At 47.2% G+C, this 21,347-nt stretch overlaps 1 protein-coding gene across 2 annotated transcripts; it reads right to left on the bottom strand.

Annotated features, from left to right (window-relative positions):
• Window positions 1-701: 701 nt before the first annotated feature.
• On the bottom strand, window positions 702-14,689 carry CABP1 (calcium binding protein 1). Of its 2 annotated transcripts, XM_026859584.1 has the most exons (7): window positions 14,362-14,689; window positions 9,493-9,669; window positions 5,849-5,879; window positions 5,040-5,183; window positions 3,662-3,771; window positions 3,108-3,255; window positions 702-1,322 (listed from the first exon to the last, which is right to left on the bottom strand). In XM_026859584.1, the coding sequence occupies exons 1-7, from the start codon at window positions 14,404-14,406 to the stop codon at window positions 1,297-1,299; spliced, it is 681 nt and encodes a 226-aa protein (XP_026715385.1). In that variant the 5' UTR covers window positions 14,407-14,689; the 3' UTR covers window positions 702-1,296. The 2 variants fall into 2 exon arrangements, with proteins under 2 accessions (XP_026715385.1, XP_026715386.1); XM_026859585.1 differs by lacking the exon at window positions 9,493-9,669 and having other exon boundaries at window positions 14,362-14,686.
• Window positions 14,690-21,347: the final 6,658 nt, after the last annotated feature.

Below are 21,347 nucleotides of genomic sequence, written 5' to 3'. Positions count from 1 at the left end.
ACACACAGGAATGATGATGCCCTTTGAAACCAAGCAGAAATTAGAAATTAGTCCTGGCAACTTGTGACTGAGCCTCTGCATAGAGAAAGGGGACAACTGTAGGTCTGGCAGAGGAAGGGAGCATGAGGTTGGGAGCATCCTGGGGAAAGAGGAAGGAGGATGAGCATCTGATGTGTCTGGAAGCAGCTGGTAGGGTCTGGAGGCTGCTGTTGTGGTCACTGCTGCAGACACACACATTTTTGAGAGCAGGGCACTGCCACACAAGGAGGTTCCCAGGCAATCCCCAGCACCCACCGTGTTACAGCTTAGCTCCTGCAGCATGGCCTCCACTGTGCACACACTCACAATTTTGCTTGAAATGGTCTGAAAAGGGGGAGTTGGCTATTGCTGCCTATCCCACTCCCACCCAGCTCCCCTCTGTGCCCTTTCTCCCATTGCTCCTTGCCTTGCAAGTGGGGGGGATGCAGGGGTGGGGACCCTCCACATTGCCCTCACCATGAGGCACCTCCCGGCCCCTTGGACACAGAGACAGCAGGAGGGAGGGCAGAGCCCTGCCACAGGCTTGGTGGCTGGCAGTGACTCCCCTTCCCGTGGCAAGGACTCGCCTCTGGACCCTGGTGCAGATGCCAGGGTGTGCATCTGCCGAAGCCCTTCTCCCTCAGCCCAGCCACCACCCCTCACAGGGACAGCCAGGCTCCACATCATTTCAGCGTGCATATTTATCGCTTTCCCCCTGCAAGACATGTATTTGATTTTACTCTTGGTAAACATAACCACAGGAGATGCAAATATGTGTCGGGGAAGCATAAATAACTCCACACAGATAGACACACACACAGACAGCAAACACAGACACAGTTCACCAAGGGAAACCAAGAAGTGCAGAGCACGCCCTGAGGCTGCCACCAGTCCCAATGGCTTTGCTCTCATCCACCAAGCCAAGAGGATTTCTCCTGCTCTTGCTTTGCAGCAGCTGGTGGGAGAATAAAGCTGGGGAGGAGGAGTCTAAAGTTGCAAATATCCCATGAAAGCATCATGGCAAGTCCTGGCTCTGCAGTTTCCTGCAATCATCTCCAAGGAATGGATCCAGTTGTAGGAAGTTGCAAGTCTTTCACAGTGTGAAAGGGTGGAGGGGCATGGGGACCACCATGAGGGAGGAGCAGCAGGTCATCTTGTAATGTCCCAATTGCAGCCAGCCGATAAACCTTCATGGGGGAACATCGGGGCTAGATGCTCCATCTAGGTCCTCTTCTGCCCTCTCTAAGGTGCTGAATCTTCTTTAGCTGAGAATAATCTTCAACGGGACATCATGCGAACAAACTCTGCAACCAACAAGAAAAGACAGCCCTGAAACAACAGGCATCCATGGTCCCCAACCCAGCTCTTGTTCCCTGGAGGTCGCATGCAGCCAGAGTGAAACTGAGAGTCCACACGCTGCCAGCAGGTCTGTACCGCTCCGTGACTGGCCCCGGACTGCTCACACAAAATGGGCTTTAATCCTTGCATTAGATATGGTGATATGATCCCAGCGTTTGGTCATTTCATTGCCTTGGACTCCTTCTCAGCCAGTGTACAGTCTCATTTGCACAAGCAACTCCTTGTGAGACACTATGACAAGTGCTGTCTCCCTTCACTGTAACTTCAGGGAACCTTAATTTATAGTCTTGGGAACACAGTATGATTTCTTAGGGAGCTTGTCACTTCACAGAGACACAAGTGTTGGAAAGCGCTAGTGTTTTGGTAGGTACCAGCATTTTTGTAGAGGAAAGTTTACTTTGATGGACTTCTTGTTTTCAAAGACACAGGTTAACTGTAAGGATACCCTGGATCTATTTCTTTACCACCCTGTAGCTTGTGAAGTCAATTACAATTGTTTAAATTGAGTGTAAATGCCACCAAATAAAAATGTGTTTTCATTTTGCACTTGAATTGCTGAGGAACTAATAACTCTGCAAAGAGGAGGGCAGTGGAAATTGCCCCCTTGACTTCTCCTTTTCCATTGATGGAGCTGTCCTTTGACAACTAAAGCCATAACTCACAGAGAAAATGATACTGGGATGGTATTTAATGTATTTTAGCTGTCTAATATAATTTAGCTGTGGGAAACAAGGAGAGCTAGTGTCGTGTAATCAGCCAGTGCATTAGAACAACTGCAGCTACCAGATGCTTTCTGGGGAGGCACTTCTAGTCTTTTAGCATTTTCAAAGCCCTCAGAAGCTTCATTAATCCTGAGGACTGAGATTCCTTGTCATGTCTCAGGAATGCTTCTGAGACAAAAAAATTTACATCAATTTTACTTTAATTCTGTAGTTCCAGTGCTTCATCCTTCCTGCAAAGGGACGTCTGGATTTGCACTAGGAAAACAAGCAGCCTGCCGTGCTCTTCCACCTTCCAGCTCTTGTGTCTGCTTAGCTGTCTGATATCAACTGCTTCCCTTGCCAGAAACCCTGAGCTCTATTAATATTGCTCCTGCCATGGCTAACGGCTAGGATAGTAGCCTAACCACTCTTATTTTTCCAAGTCCTTCTGGCATGAAAAGTGGAAGAAGAAATTAATTATCTCTAGGATTTCACATGATACCTCTAGATCAGATATCTGCAGTCCTAGTGAGCACATCTGGCACGTGACCATCTTCTGGCATAAAGGCACAGGAACAAATTCTCTATAAACCCAGATAACAAGGTGAGCCAGAGGAAATGGAAGGTGAAACACAATCTCCAAACCAGTCCAGCCTCCTCACAGCTCTTGCAATAGATTTAACAGAAAGGAAAATGCCCCATAAAAATAAGGCTGTCACAGCATGTGTGCACCAGAATCTGCTCTGTTCAGGGCATATCTCTTACCATGCTAGAGTTATGCAGACCCAACTGAAACTGAGATGCAGCAAGAGATGATACACAAATGCACATTTCAGATGAGGAATTTCCTGTGTGGGCCAATGCTCTCCATTTTCCTCAGCTGACTAGGAAAAAATATATTTGATTTTTTCTCCATACTTCAGATACCTGGGCCCTGAGCATGCAAATCTTCCCTTCAGCTTCCACCTCTGAGCTGAAATTCAGACTCATACCAGAGCAGATGGACAGGGAGAGTTCATCCCTTCTCACCTTCAAAATCAACACGTCCATCTCCATTCAGATCCACGTCCCGGATGATCTCTTCAATATCCCGATGGCCCACCTGCTGCCCTAGAAGCTTCTTCATGGCTTCTCGCAGCTCACTGGTGCTGATCTCCCCATCACCATTGGTGTCAAACTGCAAGTACATGAAGCATACCAGCAGAAGAAATACAGTTAATGGAAATGGATCTTGCTCTGGGTTGGATTTCGTATTGTCTTGCTCCTGAGTGCCCTATTCTTCCCGCATTCCTTTCATGTCCCCCCTTTTCCTCTTTTGGGTGCCTCTCAGATCCAGACTGTCTTTTCTCCTCACAAATCCCTTGTAACTGCTGTGTCTGCACCAGATTTCCTCTTCCTTGGCCCAAGGGTTCCCTTATCTTACTGACTTTCTCTGTTCCTCCCTTGTTTCATGTCTGGCTTGGCTCTTTCTCTGTCTTCCACTGTGCTGCTCTCTCCTCCTCTTCTCTTCCCCAGTGGGTCTTCTTTCTTTCCTGTCTCCTGTTGCTCACCTCTCTGGGGGGCACACGATAGGGAGCACTCACCTCTCTGAAGGCATCACGGAGCTCTTTTACACCAATCATGTCTGCAGTTTCTGCTAGCAGCTTTGGTCCCATCAGCTCAACAAAATCTTCAAAATCCACATGGCCACCCACTTGGGACAAGATGAAAGATCGTGTGTAAGAACTCCATACATTAGCCAACCCCGCACTCACTTTGCACTTCTGTGTGTCCCAGAGAGGGCTTGGTTCTCCAGGAAGCAAAGCACAGAAGGTGCAGGACAGTGGAAGGAAAAGCAGAGGTAATTTTACACGGTCTCTGTGTTTTCTGGATTGTGGGCTAGGCAAAATGAGCCCAAGCTATTCCAGCCTAGGCTGCTATGAACTGTCACATCCTTACGGCATCACGTACTAGGTATTAGAGGTTTGATCATTCTAGTGCTTACAGCAACCCTCCGCTGTGCCTGTGCCAAAGGGTACGGCAAGGGCACAGCATGATGTTCCTGCATGGCCTGGGCAGTGCCCTGCAGCAGTGATGCAGTCTTGCTCCATTAGCAGTGGCTGATGTATGTCCAACTGTTTATTCATCATATTAGTCTTTTTTCTTGTTTGTCCCCTATCTGAAAGCTGGTAGTAACACTCAAATTCCTAAGCACTTGTGTGCCAGGGTTATCAGCTGCTTTTCTGTGTGACTGGTTGTGTATGTCACAACTGTTTTCCTTCCCTTGACCAAGTAATTTCTCCTTTTTACATCATCTTGTGTCAGAAATAACATGCACTAAATATCCTTTTTCCCACCTGGCTGAGGCAGTAGCCTGCACTGCCACAGACAAGAGGTGACAAAAAAATGATGGTCAAGGACAAAGGGCACAAACACAGTTACAGTGAATCGGATGCGTTTATCACATTTTTCTGTGACTCCAGCAGATGCCCCTGTCTGTCACTGGCAGCACAGCTCGCTCACAGCCCATCCCCAGGCACACAGCAGATCCACAAACCACCGCAGAGTGAACAGCCCAGCCATCACCCATCTGACCAAAGCATCTCCATATTCTCAGGCTCCTTCTTCAGTCTGGTGCCATCTGACAACAGCTTCAATGCGACAACACCCACAACATGTGCACCGATGTCAAACTGTCCACATCAAGGGCAGTTTTGTACCTGACAGCATAAGCACCAAGGACAACCCTTCCACTCACTGTTCCCATACAGCACAGTCCACACAGTCCCTTTGATAAGCAAGAAACAAAGGCATCAACTTCTAGAGACCACAAACAGGAGAGTTGACAGAGAATGAAAATGAAAACCCAAAGAGGAGGCAGAAATCCAAAGGCAAAGAGACAGCAGGAGCCTGAGGGAGCCTAAGGCAACAATGCAGAGCACAGCAGCAACAGGGAGGTACAGCCAGGTGGGTATTACTCACAGTTCATGTTGATCTGCTGGGAGAGCTCTATTAGCTCCATCTCAGTAGGCATGTAGCCCATGGTTCGCATGCAGTTCCCCAGGTCCCTGCAGTTAATAAACCCATCCTTGTCTTTATCAAACTCCTTAAAGGCTTCTCTTAATTCTGTGGGAGTGGATCCAAAAAGAATATTGTCAGTGACAGCTTGAAATACCTTTTCCAAGAAACAGCACTTTATGAGGCCAGACTCCCTAAGATACTCCATATTTTCCCAGCAGATCTCCCTTCAGAGAGGTGATGACTGGAGCAATATTAAGCTCTTCTATAAGCAGCACTGCTGGCCCATTCCTTACAGGAAAGCTTGCTTGGACTACAAGTGTCACAAACTGATCATTGCTAAACTGCACTCCCTAAAGAAACTGAAACTACCAGGTTTTCTCGACTTTTACCCCTGCACTATATTAATATACAGCCCTCACAGCAGGGATTAGCAGGTAAAACAGCTCCCTGGAGCCATACCGTTATCATGCTCTACAACACTTTCTGTGGGAGCTGGGATGGACTGCAGTTCCCTGACAGCCAATATCCCATTACTTTACTTATCTCCCCACCCTGAAGAAGCTCAAATGGATGCAAATTCCTTCACAGTCAGCACTCTTGCAGCTTTACATATTATTTCTTTTGCTGGGGTTTCCAGGAATTATTCCAGTAATCATCTCCCTTGATTTGTCCCGACTTGTTTTTCCCATGGGGGCCAACCTGAAAGGTCCAGCCAGTAGGTTTTCACTGGGCAGGGAGAAAGGTGACACAGAAGGAGCGACAAATTTTACCTTCAATTTCTTCCGGACGCAGTTCTCTATCCTGCAAAAAGAGAACATACTATGTTAAAGCTATTTGCTTGCCACAAATGTAGTCTCAGAATAGCACATGTTGGTGCAAACAGTTCTGGGACAAGCCAGAAAGTGATAGAAGAAACAAGAAGGTGATGACATGTTTAATACCATCTACCTAGCAAAGCTTCCCAGCTCTCCTCCCCAATGGGAGGGGTGTTAGCCTGCACACTTTTCTGTGGAAGCCCCTCTCCCTCTCATCTGCTGGACAGTGGAATGACAGGTGCTCTCCCAAAACAGAACAGACCTGGGCCAGCACAGCAATATGTGTGGCCTGCCCACCTGATGGTACTAGGAGCACCTTCCTGAAGCCCCTACATCATTCCCCAGCACCAAGTCCTGGAGCAGACACTGTCCCTGCAGCAGTTATGATCTCCTCTGCAGCTCTGATTGTATCTCCTATGGCAGCTCCTGCTGACACAGCCAGATCAAAACAGCTGGAAGCAGTCCCTGTAACCAGCAGGTCTATACCATCATTACTTGGATCACTGCTTGACCCCCGTCCTTCTGGCAGGACAGCAACAGCCACAAGCTCTCTTACAGCCAACATCCCAGTGCCATCTCCTACAGTCAGTCCCCATAAAAAGGTAGAAACTCTCCCCTTCCCCCCAGCCTCAACTCCATATACAAGCATTTGGAAACCAGGCATGAAGGCAGACACACAACATATACATCATCAAGGTCATCTACAAACAAAACAGGACAAGGATTCACCATGTTCAGGAAACACTGCAACTTCAAACATCCAATCTGAATTTCTTGGAAGAGGGGGAGGATATAAAAGAGTATAGGAAAATTCCAACACTGCACCAGGAAGAAGAGATGAACATGGAAATGCACTGCTTTCTGGCTTAAATGCCCTTTCTAATTCCTCTCATGGCTCCCAGGAAAATCCAAAACATCTGAGAATTTAGAAACACAGAAATGTGATCTCTTTTGTCATCTCACTCTCTGCTTTTCCCTTCAACTGTGGGGAGTTTCTCTTGCTTTCCAGGTGTCCTCCAGCCTCATCACACGTCCCTGGAGATGGTGCCCTTGATCATTTTGAGAAGGATGATCCTTTGCTATTTAACCACAGGCTCCTCTGGAAGCTCTAATGGCAGCTGCTCAGAGTGCAAAGCAAACTAGGACACACACTGGTTTACGTCTGTGCAAAAGTGGGCTGTGCCAGAGAAATGACCAGTATGCCACTCATAACCTTCCCAGAGGCATCTCTGTGCTGGATGGAACTGTTGGAGCATGCTGGCTCTGCTGTTTCATCCTTCACAGACCTGGTATTTTCAAACATGTCATCCCATTTGTTCTGCTTTCATCACCACTAAGCAATAAAACAATTCAAACTCCTTAGACTGGATGCAGGAGGCATTATTGCCCTCCTGCCCTAGATAAAATAGCAGATGAAAACCACCCATGATCAGTACCAACACCTTGTGTACCTCATTCCAGAGTTCACAAATATTAACCCCTGGAGATAGTGCTGTGTGCCGACGGCCGGCTCGGCGCGGAAGCAGATGCAGGGGTATGATTACCACCGCCACGGTGCCAAGGGTGCCGTGACTCACCCGCGGTAACTGCTGTCTTGTGAGAGCGGCTGGGGTAGGACCCAGGCATTCCTCCAGCACAGTCGACACAAGACCATCCACCTCCTTGCTCACTGAAGACTACATTGCAACCAACATGACTGACGCATGTCAGACATGAGGGCTCCAGCACCGGCTCTAATTTTGCACACCAAGGCATTTGCGTTTGCAGGGCTCTGAGCATATCTTTGCACATGCAGATTCTACCATCAGAGCGCCACAGACTGTGAATGCAAAAGGAGGGGGAGGGTTTATGTCCCTCCAAAAATCTGACTCAAGCGATAACTAACATCATGAAGAGGTTTTCTGTTTTAAATTTGAAAGAAGATCCCCTAAAATGATAAAGGAGGAAAATTGCTTGCGAAGAAATGGGCTGAATCACTCTAAAGCTTTTTGAGAATATATGTAAAGAGGAATAAGACTGTTCAGAGAGTTTAGATCCTAGATATGAGCAGAGGTGACCCTCAGAGAGTCCATTATATGTAATGGTCTTACTCTCATTTATTTCTCTTCTATGCACAATAAATCCTGTTGGTCTAGAGAGACAGTAAAAGTAAAGCTGTTTATCAGATGCACTTATTCTACATCAGGGTAGTTATTTCTTAGGGTACTGTGAGTTTCCATGGCCTAAGCAGGATGTCCAGCTGTGACCCTTCCTCTAGGGAGCTGGACCTATATCCTATGACAGGTAGCTCTGTGCTTGCCATCAAGTGTGCTTTTGTGAGAATATTAGGCTTTGTGTTTTATAGAACAGGCACTAGGAATATGCTGAAGGTTAGGAAGAACAAAAGACCTTTGATCAATAATGACAAATAATGGCTCTTTTTTGGGTTGCTGGTTGAAGAAGAGGTTTCAGAAATAAAGATCTAGGTGTCTCCTACAGCTGTAGATCATCATATCAACACACAAGTAAGACAGATTTCTTACAGAGGCAAGAAAGCTCTGACTCTTGGGTAACTGCAGTGAGTTTTGTTACACCACAAGAATATGGAACACACTGGGTGAATATCTGACAATGCACATATTCACTCGTACATATCCATAAAAACTGTCTTAATCATATGCCTTTAAATTCATGTTATTGTAGGAATTGAATGTTTATGTGCAACAGTATGTTTTACTTATTGTAAAGATACAATACTGGGGTGCCTATTTATGGATATTTAACATGTCCAGGTGTATACATCTGAATTTACACACAAGCACATATTTTTATTGTTTGTATATAAGTGCATACACGAGATGCATATGAACACATAGTTACAAATAGGTGTGACTGAATGGCTAGATGTGGCTTTGCTGTTTGTCTCTGCATGTGTAGGGGCACTAGCATTTGGTAGTCTGGCACTATTTGCAAATATGAGGTCAGGCTGGTTTATTTGGCTGGGACTGCTGCAGTGTCAGGCTGGGTATGACAGTAGATAAGAGATTGCATTTGGGTATCTGTGAGGAGGCAGGTGCATGCTTGTATCTGCTGGTACCAGTGTGCTCACTGTGAGCTGACACGAACAGTATCAAATACAGGCATCTCTGTGGGACAGCTTGTTCCCAATACGGATGCCCTGATTTTCATTTAAGTGGCTATTTAGGCCTTAAACGCTAATCTGAGCCTCTGGGAACGAGATGTGGATGTCTTGCTGGAATAACAACTTTGAACACTGGACTCCTCCTGAGTCCATGTGATTATGTAAGTCCTGAAGTCCTAAGTCCTTCTCCTGAGTCCATATGATTATGCCTACTTGAGCGTAGGCTTGGATCTATCTTCCAAAGCTGCATTTTACAATCCTCCTTTCTTGATGCTTAGGCAAGGGGGTACCTCTGCACATCCTTCAGGTTAGACATCTGCCCGTGATTATATTTGCACTTGGAGCCAGAGCCGGGATGCTCGAGACCCAGGGCTGGGTGTTACAGAGCTCCAGGCAGAGAGAGCATGCGGGCAGCTCCCCCGGCTCGCGTCCACGTGGCTTTGTGCATGTCTCGCCCGGCTGGGTGTAACTTACGTACAGGCTGCCTGTTTTCTGCGAAGCCCTTCCTCAGGAAGATGCATGCTGGCCCCAGCAGGTTGTGCATGACGGCGCAGTTCTGGGCCAGCACCATGAGTGGACCCTGGTACTCGCAAGCCGACGGCCCCTCTTCGCTCGTCTGGACAGCCTTATAGCACGTCTTCTCCTCATGGCGGATCTTCCCAGCCAACCAGCAGCAAGCAAACAACACAACAGAGGATGTTACCTCCCCATCTCGCCCAGCCGTTCCTCTGAAGTTTTACTGAACCGCATCGCAGGGACATTATTGCTAGATTTCCTTCATCTGGTCCACACTGCGTCCCCCCCACTGGTCTATTAGGATTTGTACAGAAGCAGTAAGTCCAGGAGTTCACTTTCAAAAGCTGATAGAAGTACAACCAACCAGGAGAATCTCGCTTTGAAACGACATCAAACTCTCAGCACTGCTCATATCTATCCAGACACAGCCCAAAGGGCCACACTCCCACTACCAGCCCCAGAATTGACGATCCCTTGAATGAGCTGCAAAGGACAAACATACCCCAGCCTAACAGTACGTGTGCCAGCCTGTGCCCAGGGCAAAGCTGCTGGCAGAGCCGCATTGGCCAGGGCATCCCCAGATCAGTCAGAGCCTGCACAAAGACACTGCACTAGGCTCCACATTACATTTCAGCAACACAGCATCACACGCTTTATAATATTATTAGAAGGCCGTTTACAGCATCAGGTGGCTCTGCCAACTGCAGGCTTATACTCCCTATGCCACATCTAATTAGTTACATCCTCAGGGTCTCAGGCAGATACTGCACTGGCCTCTTGTAATCACTGACAGTCCCAAAGTGGAGATCAGGCACAGGCACAACATTTTTGTCTGTTTGCATTTGCACATTTTCCTAAGTGCACACGTCCTGCTAAGCTAGGGCTCCAGAACAGAATCCAGCACTGGATTTTATAAGGAGGCACTGCTTTCCTTTTATAGAAATGCATTTCCCTGGCTCTGCAAGAAAACTCTTATCCTGATATTCCCATGCAGCTATAAAAAGCCAGCACAACCCACAGGACCCTTGGTTTTATAGAATAAACATTAATCATACATCAGATTCCTCTTCAGGAATGATTCTACTTTTACAGCCGGTGTTCCCAGGGGTGATCAGAGAAGCTCTGTCAATTGTCATTGTCTCTATTAACCCTTTCCTTAAAGCTTGAGGTGCTCTTTCAGGCTAAAAGACCAGATACACACACACGACCCACTCACACTTGTCCAAGTCTATTGTATCTACTTGCTGTGTCTGCCATGTGCTATTGTATTGCACACATGGTTTGTAGTTCGCCTTTTTGTACACAGTCTTACACCAATCTGCTCATGTATAATGTCATGTGAATATCAAGCATCAAAACAAAAACTCAAAAAGGAAGCCATGGAGAAAAAAAAATAATGAAGTAGAAAAGCATTTTCTTTGCAGTAATGGATGATGAAAGAATCTGTCTCTGACACATAGGACACTTGTCCTTAAAAACCTGAAAGATGAGCATCTGTCCACAAATGACATACTACTAGCTCAGCTAAATGTCAAGGCATCTGTGTTGAACTGCACAGCTTCGTGATATCAGTGCAATGTATTTTCAAAATTATCAGCTTTGTTTCCTGACACATTTTTCAGTTTAATATACCAAACAATATGAATCGCTTAAAATAGCCCACATCAGTTCTGTGTTTAATTTCAGTGAAGCCACATGAAAGATTGAAGGCCCCACAGCCCCTAATCCTTGTTTGCTGACCCTTCCAGTCAATAGAGTTTATTACCAAGCCACAGAGCAGTACCACAGAACGGTCATCCCATTATTTTCCTGTGTGGATAGAGATTGCCAGTTTGATGAAACAGTTGTCAAGAGCCACCGAGGATCCTGACCAGACAACCCGCCACAGTGACAGGACAACAAGGTGCACGGCTTAGCAAGACCCCAGCAGGGGCTCCCTGCCCTGCTCTGCCACTGCAGGCAGGATTTACAGCATTTGATATTCCCACTGCCAGCAGCCTCCCCAGGTTTCTCCTGCAAGTGTCCCCACAAGCTCCCTCCACCACATTCCTCCTACATCCCAGCAGAGCTGGGAAGTGAACTGTGATATGGATATGGGGCAAAGCAACATCAATCACCTGTTACAGGGGAAACAGCAGCATGCACAACAAGGAAAATACAAGGACAGGACAGGGGAGCTCAGGCTTTCCCTGTCCCTTCCCCGAGCAAAGGACCACTACCCTTCCTGCCGAGTCCAGCCCGTGGTTGTGTCAGACCAGCAGACTGTGGAGATGGAAGAGACCAGGCTGATTTAGAGATGGCCCTAGGGATAATGAAGGGTGGCAAAGTGAGAGGCCTGGATGTCAAAGCTTTTTCTTTCTCCACAGCAGAAACACAACAGGATTCACTTCCTGCCTGCATGTCAGAGGGACTTTGCAGAGCGGCAAGCTCAGAGGGGCTTCTTCATCCCAACTGCAGTGCCTCTCAGAGGGAAAGGCAGGCAGGTTGGCTGCTGGGATCACTGGGAGGACACCAGGACAGTGGGAAAGTGAAGCTGCCAACAGCAGACATGAAGACAAAGCCTGAGCATTGTCACCTGAACAGGCATGGTACACCCATGTCAGCCAGTCCCAGACCAAGACAGCCGGTGCCAGGGACTGAGTCCCAAATTTCAAGTTGATGTCATGCATTCAAGAGGTCAGTCTGTCACCCAAAAGCAGCTTTCACACATGTTGTCTACAGTCCCTCCTCTTTACCATTTCAGCAAAATGAGTTTGCCCAAGGTAAAATCTGAGAAAAAAGACGGGGATCATAAAACAGCCAAGTGAAGTTGTGCAATGTTAAGACTGATCTGCAAAGTCTCCACTATAATCATGTGTGTTGTGATCAAAAGAATGGCAGAGCCCCAGGACCTGTCAGGATGAGTGCCTGAGGCCTTAACTCACGGCAAGCTGGAGCAACGTCTGAGCAATTCCATAATTCAGCTTTGCAACTTTCTCTCTTTAGTCCTGCCATCCCAGGCCTTCTAACTAGGCACAAAGTGAATTATTTGAAGCAGTGTTTAGGAATGAAAGCATAAATAACCTAAAAGACTGACGACACAGAGCTTATAAGGACTTGAATTCATTCCGATTCAAGCAGCCTGGCCACACATCAGACTTTAATTGCAATCGCCTTGATCATGTTGAGCACAGCTGCAGCCAACTCCTTTTATTGCAAGCTGGAGGCGACCTAAAAGCAACCAAGTTGTGTTTTCATACGTGCAACATTTGGGTGAACCTCAACTACTTTTGCCTCTCCCTGAAGGTCACCCTGACCTAGGGACTGGTTTCAACATGGCCTAACTGCTTGGTGATGAATTCCCTCCTCGTGTATCCCAGCTCCCCTGCAGCAGCCCTGTGCCATTACTAGCTTTGTTTACAGCAGTCGAGATAACAAGCAAACTGTGTTTCTGCACAGAAGAGGCAAACCTCTGGCCAGAAGAAACTCCTTGCTAGGGTGGTCCTCTGTCCAACAGCTCCCTCCCAGAGGAGTTTTCCCAGGTGGCAAGGTCTCCTGGGTGGAGCTTCCTGATGGCAGTGTCATTTCACTGCCAGCAAGGTCTCCACTGAGGTAGCTCCTCATTGCAATACGTGGGATGTTTAACATAACTTCTTCATTTACAAGGAGTGAATTGCACAGCTTTTTGCTGAGTTATTAGATTTGCAGCAATGCTAAGTGAGAAGCATGTGACCAACAGGTACAGTGCTGCAAGACCTTCCTCAGTCAAACAAGAAATATTTCTGGGGCGCTTCATTCCCCTTCCAGTCTAGTCCCTAACAGCAGAATCGTTCCTGAATCTGATTCGTCCTGGGTTCACTGTAAAGCCTCAGCACAGAGCAGACTGCAGGTTGAAGTCTAAGGGATACACATGGCAGCTCACAGATGAAGTCCAGCTGGGCCCAAGCATGTAGACACATGGGCCATGCTGATGTGCAACATGATGCACGAACATGCAGCCAGGGCCCAGTGTATCCACCCACAGACAGAGGCATGGACAAACAGATCACAGAGAAAAACATGCCTCTGTATCCAAACACATACCAACACAACTTGATGTGTCCATATGCAAGGACAGATACACATAAAAACACATGCATATCTACCTACAGACTTCTGTGAGGACATCCATGAGCAGTGTACGCACACAGAGTGCCATACAAGCAGGGATACGTGTGTAACACACACAAATTCCCCCCTATACACTCACAACAAACATGGCACACCTGCTCACGCACCTCAGGATGTGTACACAGACATAAAGAGCTAAGGACACACGCACAATTCAGATGGGCTCATTAGTTGTGCATATTTTTACACACCGACAGAAATATGTAGACACATGCCCATTCACATGTACACAAATAAATGTCCCTCCAGAAACAACACACATGACTAGACTCATGCAGATATGCCTCGACAGAAGCACATGCACACACACAAACTCACACATAACACAGACATTTGGATGCCCCTACGGATGTGTCCCAGCACACTGCGCACACTGACAAGCACAAATTTGCGCATACCCAGAGGACGGCTATACACACACACAGGGAGCAGGACACAAGCCTGCTCATGTGCATGCATATGCACACATTTATTTACACACGTTATGGCTCTCAGCATCCCGGGCTCTATCGGCTGCATTTCCATGAGCAGCTCTTACAAAAAAAAGTCTGATGAAGAGAGCTGAACCCTTCATACACATCTTTATGCATCTCCCACCTCCCATTCCCATCTGCCCAAGACGTCACCCATCCCAGGAAGCAGGGCTGGAAATGCACAGTGCACTTTGATTCAGGGAACATACCTTTTTTGAGAGGTTTCTCAGTGGAGACTTCACACAGTTGCCCATAATATGTTGAGTCTGCCTTTCCGGTGGACTTGGTTATAAAGGAACTGAAGCAATTGATCCCATTAAAGGTATTCCTTGGGAGCAAAGCAAGAAAGGCAGCACCAGGCAAATCCAAACAGCTACTGGCTGCCGGGGCTTCCCTCTTCAGGGAGCTTTTTCTCTCTCTGCCTCTCTCTCTCCGTGTTTTTACTTTATGTTCACTTTCTTGAAGAGATGAAGCAGGAAGGAGAGGGAGGGGAGAGAAACAGACAGAAAGAGAGGGAGAGAGAGAGAGAGTGAGAAGGGGAGAGAGAGGGAGGCGGATGTATAATCTACATCAGATTAATGTTCAAATCCCTCCCACCCCCCTCAATCTGCAGGCAAGATTGTTTCACTCATGGGAGAGGGCTGATTCAGGGAGAATTAAAACAGAGAGGCACTGCAAGAAGTGATTTCAGTGATGAGTTCAGTGAATCCAGCTAGTTTGGGTCCACACAGCCTCTGAATATCGCATCCCCACCCACCCCCCTTCTAACTCGTCTGGGTTTTTCAATCACCAGAGAGCTAGGCTGACCAGAAGGCAATCCACTTAGGGGCGTGGAGCAGAGTCCAGAGCTCGTTTTGAAGCAGAAATGGTCCATTTATCTGGGTGGGACCTGTTTCAGTTTATAAATACCAGCAGACCTAGAAGTCCCCTATTCTTTTCCTGACACGGTGGAAGCAAAGTGTGGAGGCAGTGGTTCAGGGATCCTACAATATTACAGCCCCAGGATAGTAATTTTTAACCACAAGGGAGAGACCTTGAGCCAGTCTTGTAGTAAAGTTTTTCCAGCTTTCTGCAAGTAGAAATCAACTGGTGGTTTACCTGCACAAGTCTGCCAAAGATGGGCTGACACCTGAATTCTAAATCTGAACAGCCCCAAGCTAGAAAATGTAAAGCAAAGAATATGGACATCAGATCCATCCATTCCACTTCCAAGCACCCAAGTCCTGGAATAAATAAGAAGCTCCTAAACCTAGAGCCAGCTAAAAATTCTGTTGTGGTAACGGAATAATCTCTGAAAGAAAAGGAGAGAGTTCCCAATACACTTTCCTCTGATCTCAGGCTGAGCATAAGAGCATTTAGTCTGAAAAGAGATTTGAATTGCATAAAAACCTCACCATCACACCCAGGCAACAGGATTTGAACAGGATGGTGCATGCACCCTTGGCTATGAAGCCACCACAGCTGCAGCTCCACAGTGATAAACCATGGCATGAAGAGCTACCTCCTTCAAGAACTGTGAAGACCAAGATGACACAGATCCTATACCCTCTCTATGCAGCAGGTTGGTTGGACACTCAGGTGTTCAGCTGAAAGATTTAACAACTTTATTTGCAAGTGTGGTTCCAAACAAAATGCTCTACAAAGACCTAACCCATGGGCTGAGTACTTGCACCACACGCTTTTTTGTGCAGGAGCCAAGGACTCACTCTCCTGGCAGCTCTGGGGCTGTGGGACAGAGAAGGATGAACTATCAGTGTCATAACAAAGGTGGGATTTCTCTGCTTCCACCCTGATGGTGCTGTGGCAGATTAAGTATGATTGTAAGGTGAATCAATAGTTTCTTTAGAGCTCAGAGGCTTCCTCCACCCAAGGAGATGAGTTTAGGAGTCCAACCGTGACAAGAGTCAACAGCTTCTCCAGTTCCAGTTGCAGCCAGAAGTGCACAGCCACATGGGATGGCATTTCTTGCTCTTCCTTCTACTAACCACTTCCCAAGAGCAAAGGCACTGGAACAACCTCCTATCAGATCCCCCCGATGCCTTCTTCACTGCATGTCCTGGGAAGGAGCTGCACAAATGTTCACAGGCCCTCCAAAGCAAGAAGCTGCTGTAGCAGATACTGGAAGACACCCCTTGTACCCAGGGTAGACTGAGAGGGACAGAAAGGATGGGAAGCTCTGGTCTGGAAGACCTTCATAGCAGAGCCCACCCCTGATGGGCTGGGAAGTGAAACTGTTCCTGAGCTGGGCATGTCTCCAGCTGTCACAGAGCAAAGACCCCTGATGCTGGGGAAAAACACAGTCACTCCTTGGTGGCTGTGCCAGCCCTGGGCCACGCAGCAGGACAATGCCCAAATTTCCAGCTCCTCTCAAGGCTGCCATCTTTAGCTCTATTTCCCTTTCTCCTCTTAAAGCAGCTAATGGGAGGCTGATCTACACTCGGCCAAAGTACTCGTCGTTAATAATGTCCTCTGTCAGCTGGAGCCATTCCCCAGGCTCCTTGTTTATTGACGAAGTGCTTGTCTCCCTTGAGCAGAAGCTGCCACACAGCGAGTGAGGCGCCTGGGCTCCTTTCCGAGACAAACGACTCCAATTCCAGAGCAGAGAGAAAATCACCTCCCTGCTGCTAATGAATCTCTCCCTGACAGGCAGCGTGGAGGCCAGGAACGCCCTGCAATTGAGAAGTGCCCGTCTCCTGCGTCCTCCCAGAGAGAGGGAGCGGAGCAAGGGAATCAGGCATCTCCTGCCAGGAGAATCCATCACAGCACCCAGACTGCCATGGGACAGCTTTGGAAGACAGCTGTTGAGCATGTCTTACAGAGCTCTAAACGCTTCTCAACAAAAGTTGAGCTGGTCACCCTCAAAATATGAGCTTGTACCAGAGCATTCAGAGCCAGCCACAATGGCATGCTGCCGCGTTTGCCTGCCCTCCTGCTTTTCTTCACTGCAGTTGCAGGCAGCTGTAGGAAACGTGCAGGGCAGAGGGAGAGGGCTGAGATCTGCTGTTAAGCATGGCAGGGAGTTCAAAATCCAGGAAGGGAAGAGGCGATGGGACCCCCACTTGCACCAGGTTTAGAGCACAGTCACAGTCCTTTGACTGTGCAAGACTCTGGCAGAGCTGCAAGGGGCCCAAAAGACACGATTGTAAACAATTTTCTTATCTCCTTATTACCCTGAATCTCTTAAGAGCAATTGGGCAGCACATCACAATCTAGCAGACAGATCCTGATGACCTCTGGGGAGGAAAATCACTCTCTACATTGGGATCTCATTCCCATCACCACCACGGGCAGCTTAGAGATAGGCAGGAAAGTGGAGTTGGCAGAAAGGTCATTAGAAGATTAGGTTAGAAGGAACATATTTTCTCCCTTCCTCCAACTAAGGCTGCTGTAAGAGAACAGGATGCTGAGAATAAGTGTGTCAAAAACATTTGTGTGTAGGTGCTGATCTGTGGGTATGCCTATATCTGGGGTAGTCAGTATGCGTGTGGGAGGGCTGCACATGCATGTATACTGGTTTTCCCACACTGTTCTTTGTGGCAATCACACTGTTCTTTTAAGGTCTGGGGCTCTGTTGTAAACTTTCTAAAAATTGGCAGGAACTTCGTGAAATGTGAGTCTTGCCTGTGTGCCTGAATCCCTTTCTCTCCCCTGAGGTCCAAGGTGGAGAGCAGAGACCTCAGCGGATGCGGTCTGGCACAGGCCAAGGTCTCAGCTCTCCAGAAAGGAGTGTTTGGCACATTGACCAACCTGAGCACAGAGCAGGGAGGAGACTGGGTGACTTGGCATTGAACAGGGAATGATTTAGGTGGTTTAATATGGATTCTTTAAAAAGCATCAGTGCTATGTTTCAGGCTGGCACCTTTGGCAGAAATGCTCATTTCATAGGAAAATCTTGGATTCTGCCACAGTTAATCACTTGGTAGCTGCCAGAAACTTTATCCAGTGGCAGGAAATATCAACAGCCACAACAGAAAGAACAAAAGTCAATCCAAAATTTGGGATTGATTATCAGACTGTAGCTTCGCTTGGCAAAAATTTCCAGTGGAAGTATGGATTTGTACAGGGCAACTGTTCAGGTGCCAGGCCTCTTTCAGTGCACGGTCTTTCACTTGCTGGAACATTATATCAGATGGTTGTTCTCAACACAACACAAACACTGCAACAGGGCAATGTCAGTAGGTAGGGGGGTTAATCTCTGAGGGGAGTATATAGTAAAGCATGGAAAATTCATTCCTAGCATCTTTTCACTGAAGTCCATGGATTTACCTAAAAGCCCATTGCATGCTTTGAAGATTTAGTCTTTTAAAATATGCCACTTTATTTATCCTCATAGGGCAAGAATTTTTCATCTATCTTTTCCAATGACAGAGTGGAGAGTGCATATATTGATTAGTAGCTTTCAAATCTGTTCCCAACCACCCTTTAGCTGGTGGCTATAGATCTGTATTTTAGAAGAAACAACCCAGTCTTGTTTATTGGATGACCTCAGATAAGCCTAAGCACGTGGAATCGTTAACATCCTCCCGTTGCCAGTGCTGTCAAGGGCCTCATTTCAAAGGTCCCGACCGCTGGAACACACACTGGCATTCCAACTCCTGCGGCTGGCTTCCCTCTCTTCTTCTGTGTCAGGTTCCCAAGTGCTTTTGCTGCACATCGAGTTGTGTCTTCTAACCTCGAATGAACCTCGGATGGTTCCATATTGCAGTCAGACAAGTACAGGTCCATCTCGAGGGGAGGCACCAGCAGGTATTGGTGGATGCAGTCCAGATCCTCATCTAGGGGGGAGGAATATTTCTGCAGAGAGTTTGGGAACTTTCTTTGCTGTCGGCTGTTCCAGGAAGAAAGTGTTGCTGACTCATGCTGTGCATAATATTCTCCTCCATTAGAGCAATTGGACCATATTCAATCACAGAAAACAGAAAGGTTATTAAAAAGTCCAAGGATATTTTCCATCCCTCTCAAGGTAACAAAGTCCAGACTGTCAACTTCTGTTTAGAAGAGCTTTGTCTGTAATTAGCTAGCTTTATTCTGCATCAGATGAAAAGAGATGGGAATGTGCCATCTCCTGACACCTTCCATGCAGATCTGGGCCATGTATTTTGCACTAGCCCAACTTCCAAGTCCCTGAGCAGGAGATGTGTTGGCCAGAGCACAATGTGTTGTGGATATTTTCTGCTTTCAAGATCATCAATGGGCTACAAAAAGACAAGTACAAGCTTGACAGCTCAGAAGCTGCTGAGACAATTTGCCATGTATATGCAGTACAAAGATTCTTTAAAACAAACCTTACATGGTTCCTTCTCTTTGCTCAGGAATATGAGAATTGTGAATCACTCTGTCTGGGACTACTGCAAAAGCAGTTAATTCTGCCCTGGGTCCCTCACCTCTTTCTAAAGAAAAGGGACAGGGGGCCAGTGTTTGGCTGGCACACGGAGGTGCTACAGAAAGCATGGCTGATTATTAGTTGAGCAGAGGTCTGGGAACCAATATCCAAACACTCCAAACCAACCCCGCAGTATTACATGAGATACGCCACCACAAAACCGAGGTCTGCCTCACTTCTATTTTGAGTAAGGATCTGACAGCACCTTTAGAAGGATGAAACTGCACATCCCAGTATGAGATCTCTGACTATATCTCAACACAGCTGGTCACAAACTACCTAAACCCTTTTTGCGTTATTTCAGCAGAACGCAGGGGGGTTGCTGGCGGTTTTCTACTTCCTGCCTTCAACTGTTGTGACATGATGCCTCACAACGTTACACGGTTGCCTGTTTCCTTCCAAGAGCAGAGAATGTATTTCATCTGTGTGGGATGAAGCAATGCTGTATATTCTTTCCAAAGATGGTTGCAAGATGCAAAGTACTCCAGGGGAGGATTGGGTGGAAGAAATATTAGAATATTGCTAATCATTCATAGATAGTACTGAGTTCATGGTCTTATGCTGGTGCAGAAAGCTACTAAAAAACTAAATATGACCATGCAAGCTAGGACAACTGTTTGTCTTTATTTCTAAGCGGGGCATTTGACTAAAATTGGAGTATTACTCAAGTTCATGGGCACTGCTGTTGCTCTCTAAGGTCACAGGAATGTCAGAGGATTATTGAAAGGGATCCCAAAGTTTTACTGGATGCACACCATATAGCTGCTTGTTATTGGAAATCAATACCACTCATGGACTCATCAAGGAAAAACAGTTACTGAAGCTGTGATGCTACAAAGAATCAGAGCTAATTCAGCTGACAAACCTGCAGCCCAGACACATCTAAAGCTAAACTCTTCCCTGACACTTTGTTCAAACCCGATATTGCATGAAACAAAAATCAAGGTGGTATAGGCTGATGGAATGAACAGTGGACTAATTTAAATGATGATTAATTTATTATGGAAATACTTTCTTTTCTCAAAAAGATAAGGCAAATCTAACCAGAAGGTTTGTGTATTTCAGTGCATTAGATCATGCTGCTGTATATTTCATGAACAGAATATTTAATGAATGTTCTTTTAGCTTGGTTTTATTTTGATGCCTTTCTATATCCTTTTAAAACAGATTTGTTTAAAAAGTAAATCACTGACAAAGATTAATGTTTGCTGGCAGACCCACTGCAGGCAGGAAGCTTATCCATTGCCCCTTGGTGATTCTGTATGTCTGGCTCATATCCCTCAAGCTCTTTACAAGCAATAAATGTGATAAATTTTTCTTCAAGCTGGGGGGGGGCGGGCACAGGGAGCTAAATGGATATGCTCAAGTGGAACAATGCTTTTCTGTGTCTGTTACATATGGAAAACGAGACATACCCTGGAAGGTATGGCAGGTGCCCGCAGTCAGGGATGTACACTCAGGCCGATGGTTTAAGCACAGGGATGTGTGTGCATGTACACAGGTGGTTGCACAGCCACACTGAGGATTTCGCAGCGGCTGCACACGTACAGGCTGCGTGTGCACAGACAAGACAGGTGTAACAAGGTCCTTCGGGTCAGGCTACGCGCACGGACATGGGCTGCGGCAACACACGCGGGGCAGCACCCGCACCCCTGCCAACACGCGCCCCGCGTCAGCGGGACGCCTGGGCCGGCTCTCGCCGACGTGACGGGGACCACGGGGCTCCCCCCGGGCCTGGCACACTCACCGGGCAGCCCGGGGACCGGGCAGAGGCCAAGGCCCGGCGGCGCGGGCAGGCCCCGGGTGAGTGCC

The sequence above is a fragment of the Athene cunicularia genome (assembly GCF_003259725.1).
Source record: "Athene cunicularia isolate RWA chromosome 15 unlocalized genomic scaffold, athCun1 chr15_part1, whole genome shotgun sequence".
Lineage (NCBI taxonomy): Eukaryota > Metazoa > Chordata > Aves > Strigiformes > Strigidae > Athene > Athene cunicularia.
This window is presented reverse-complemented; position numbering and strand designations above follow the sequence as displayed.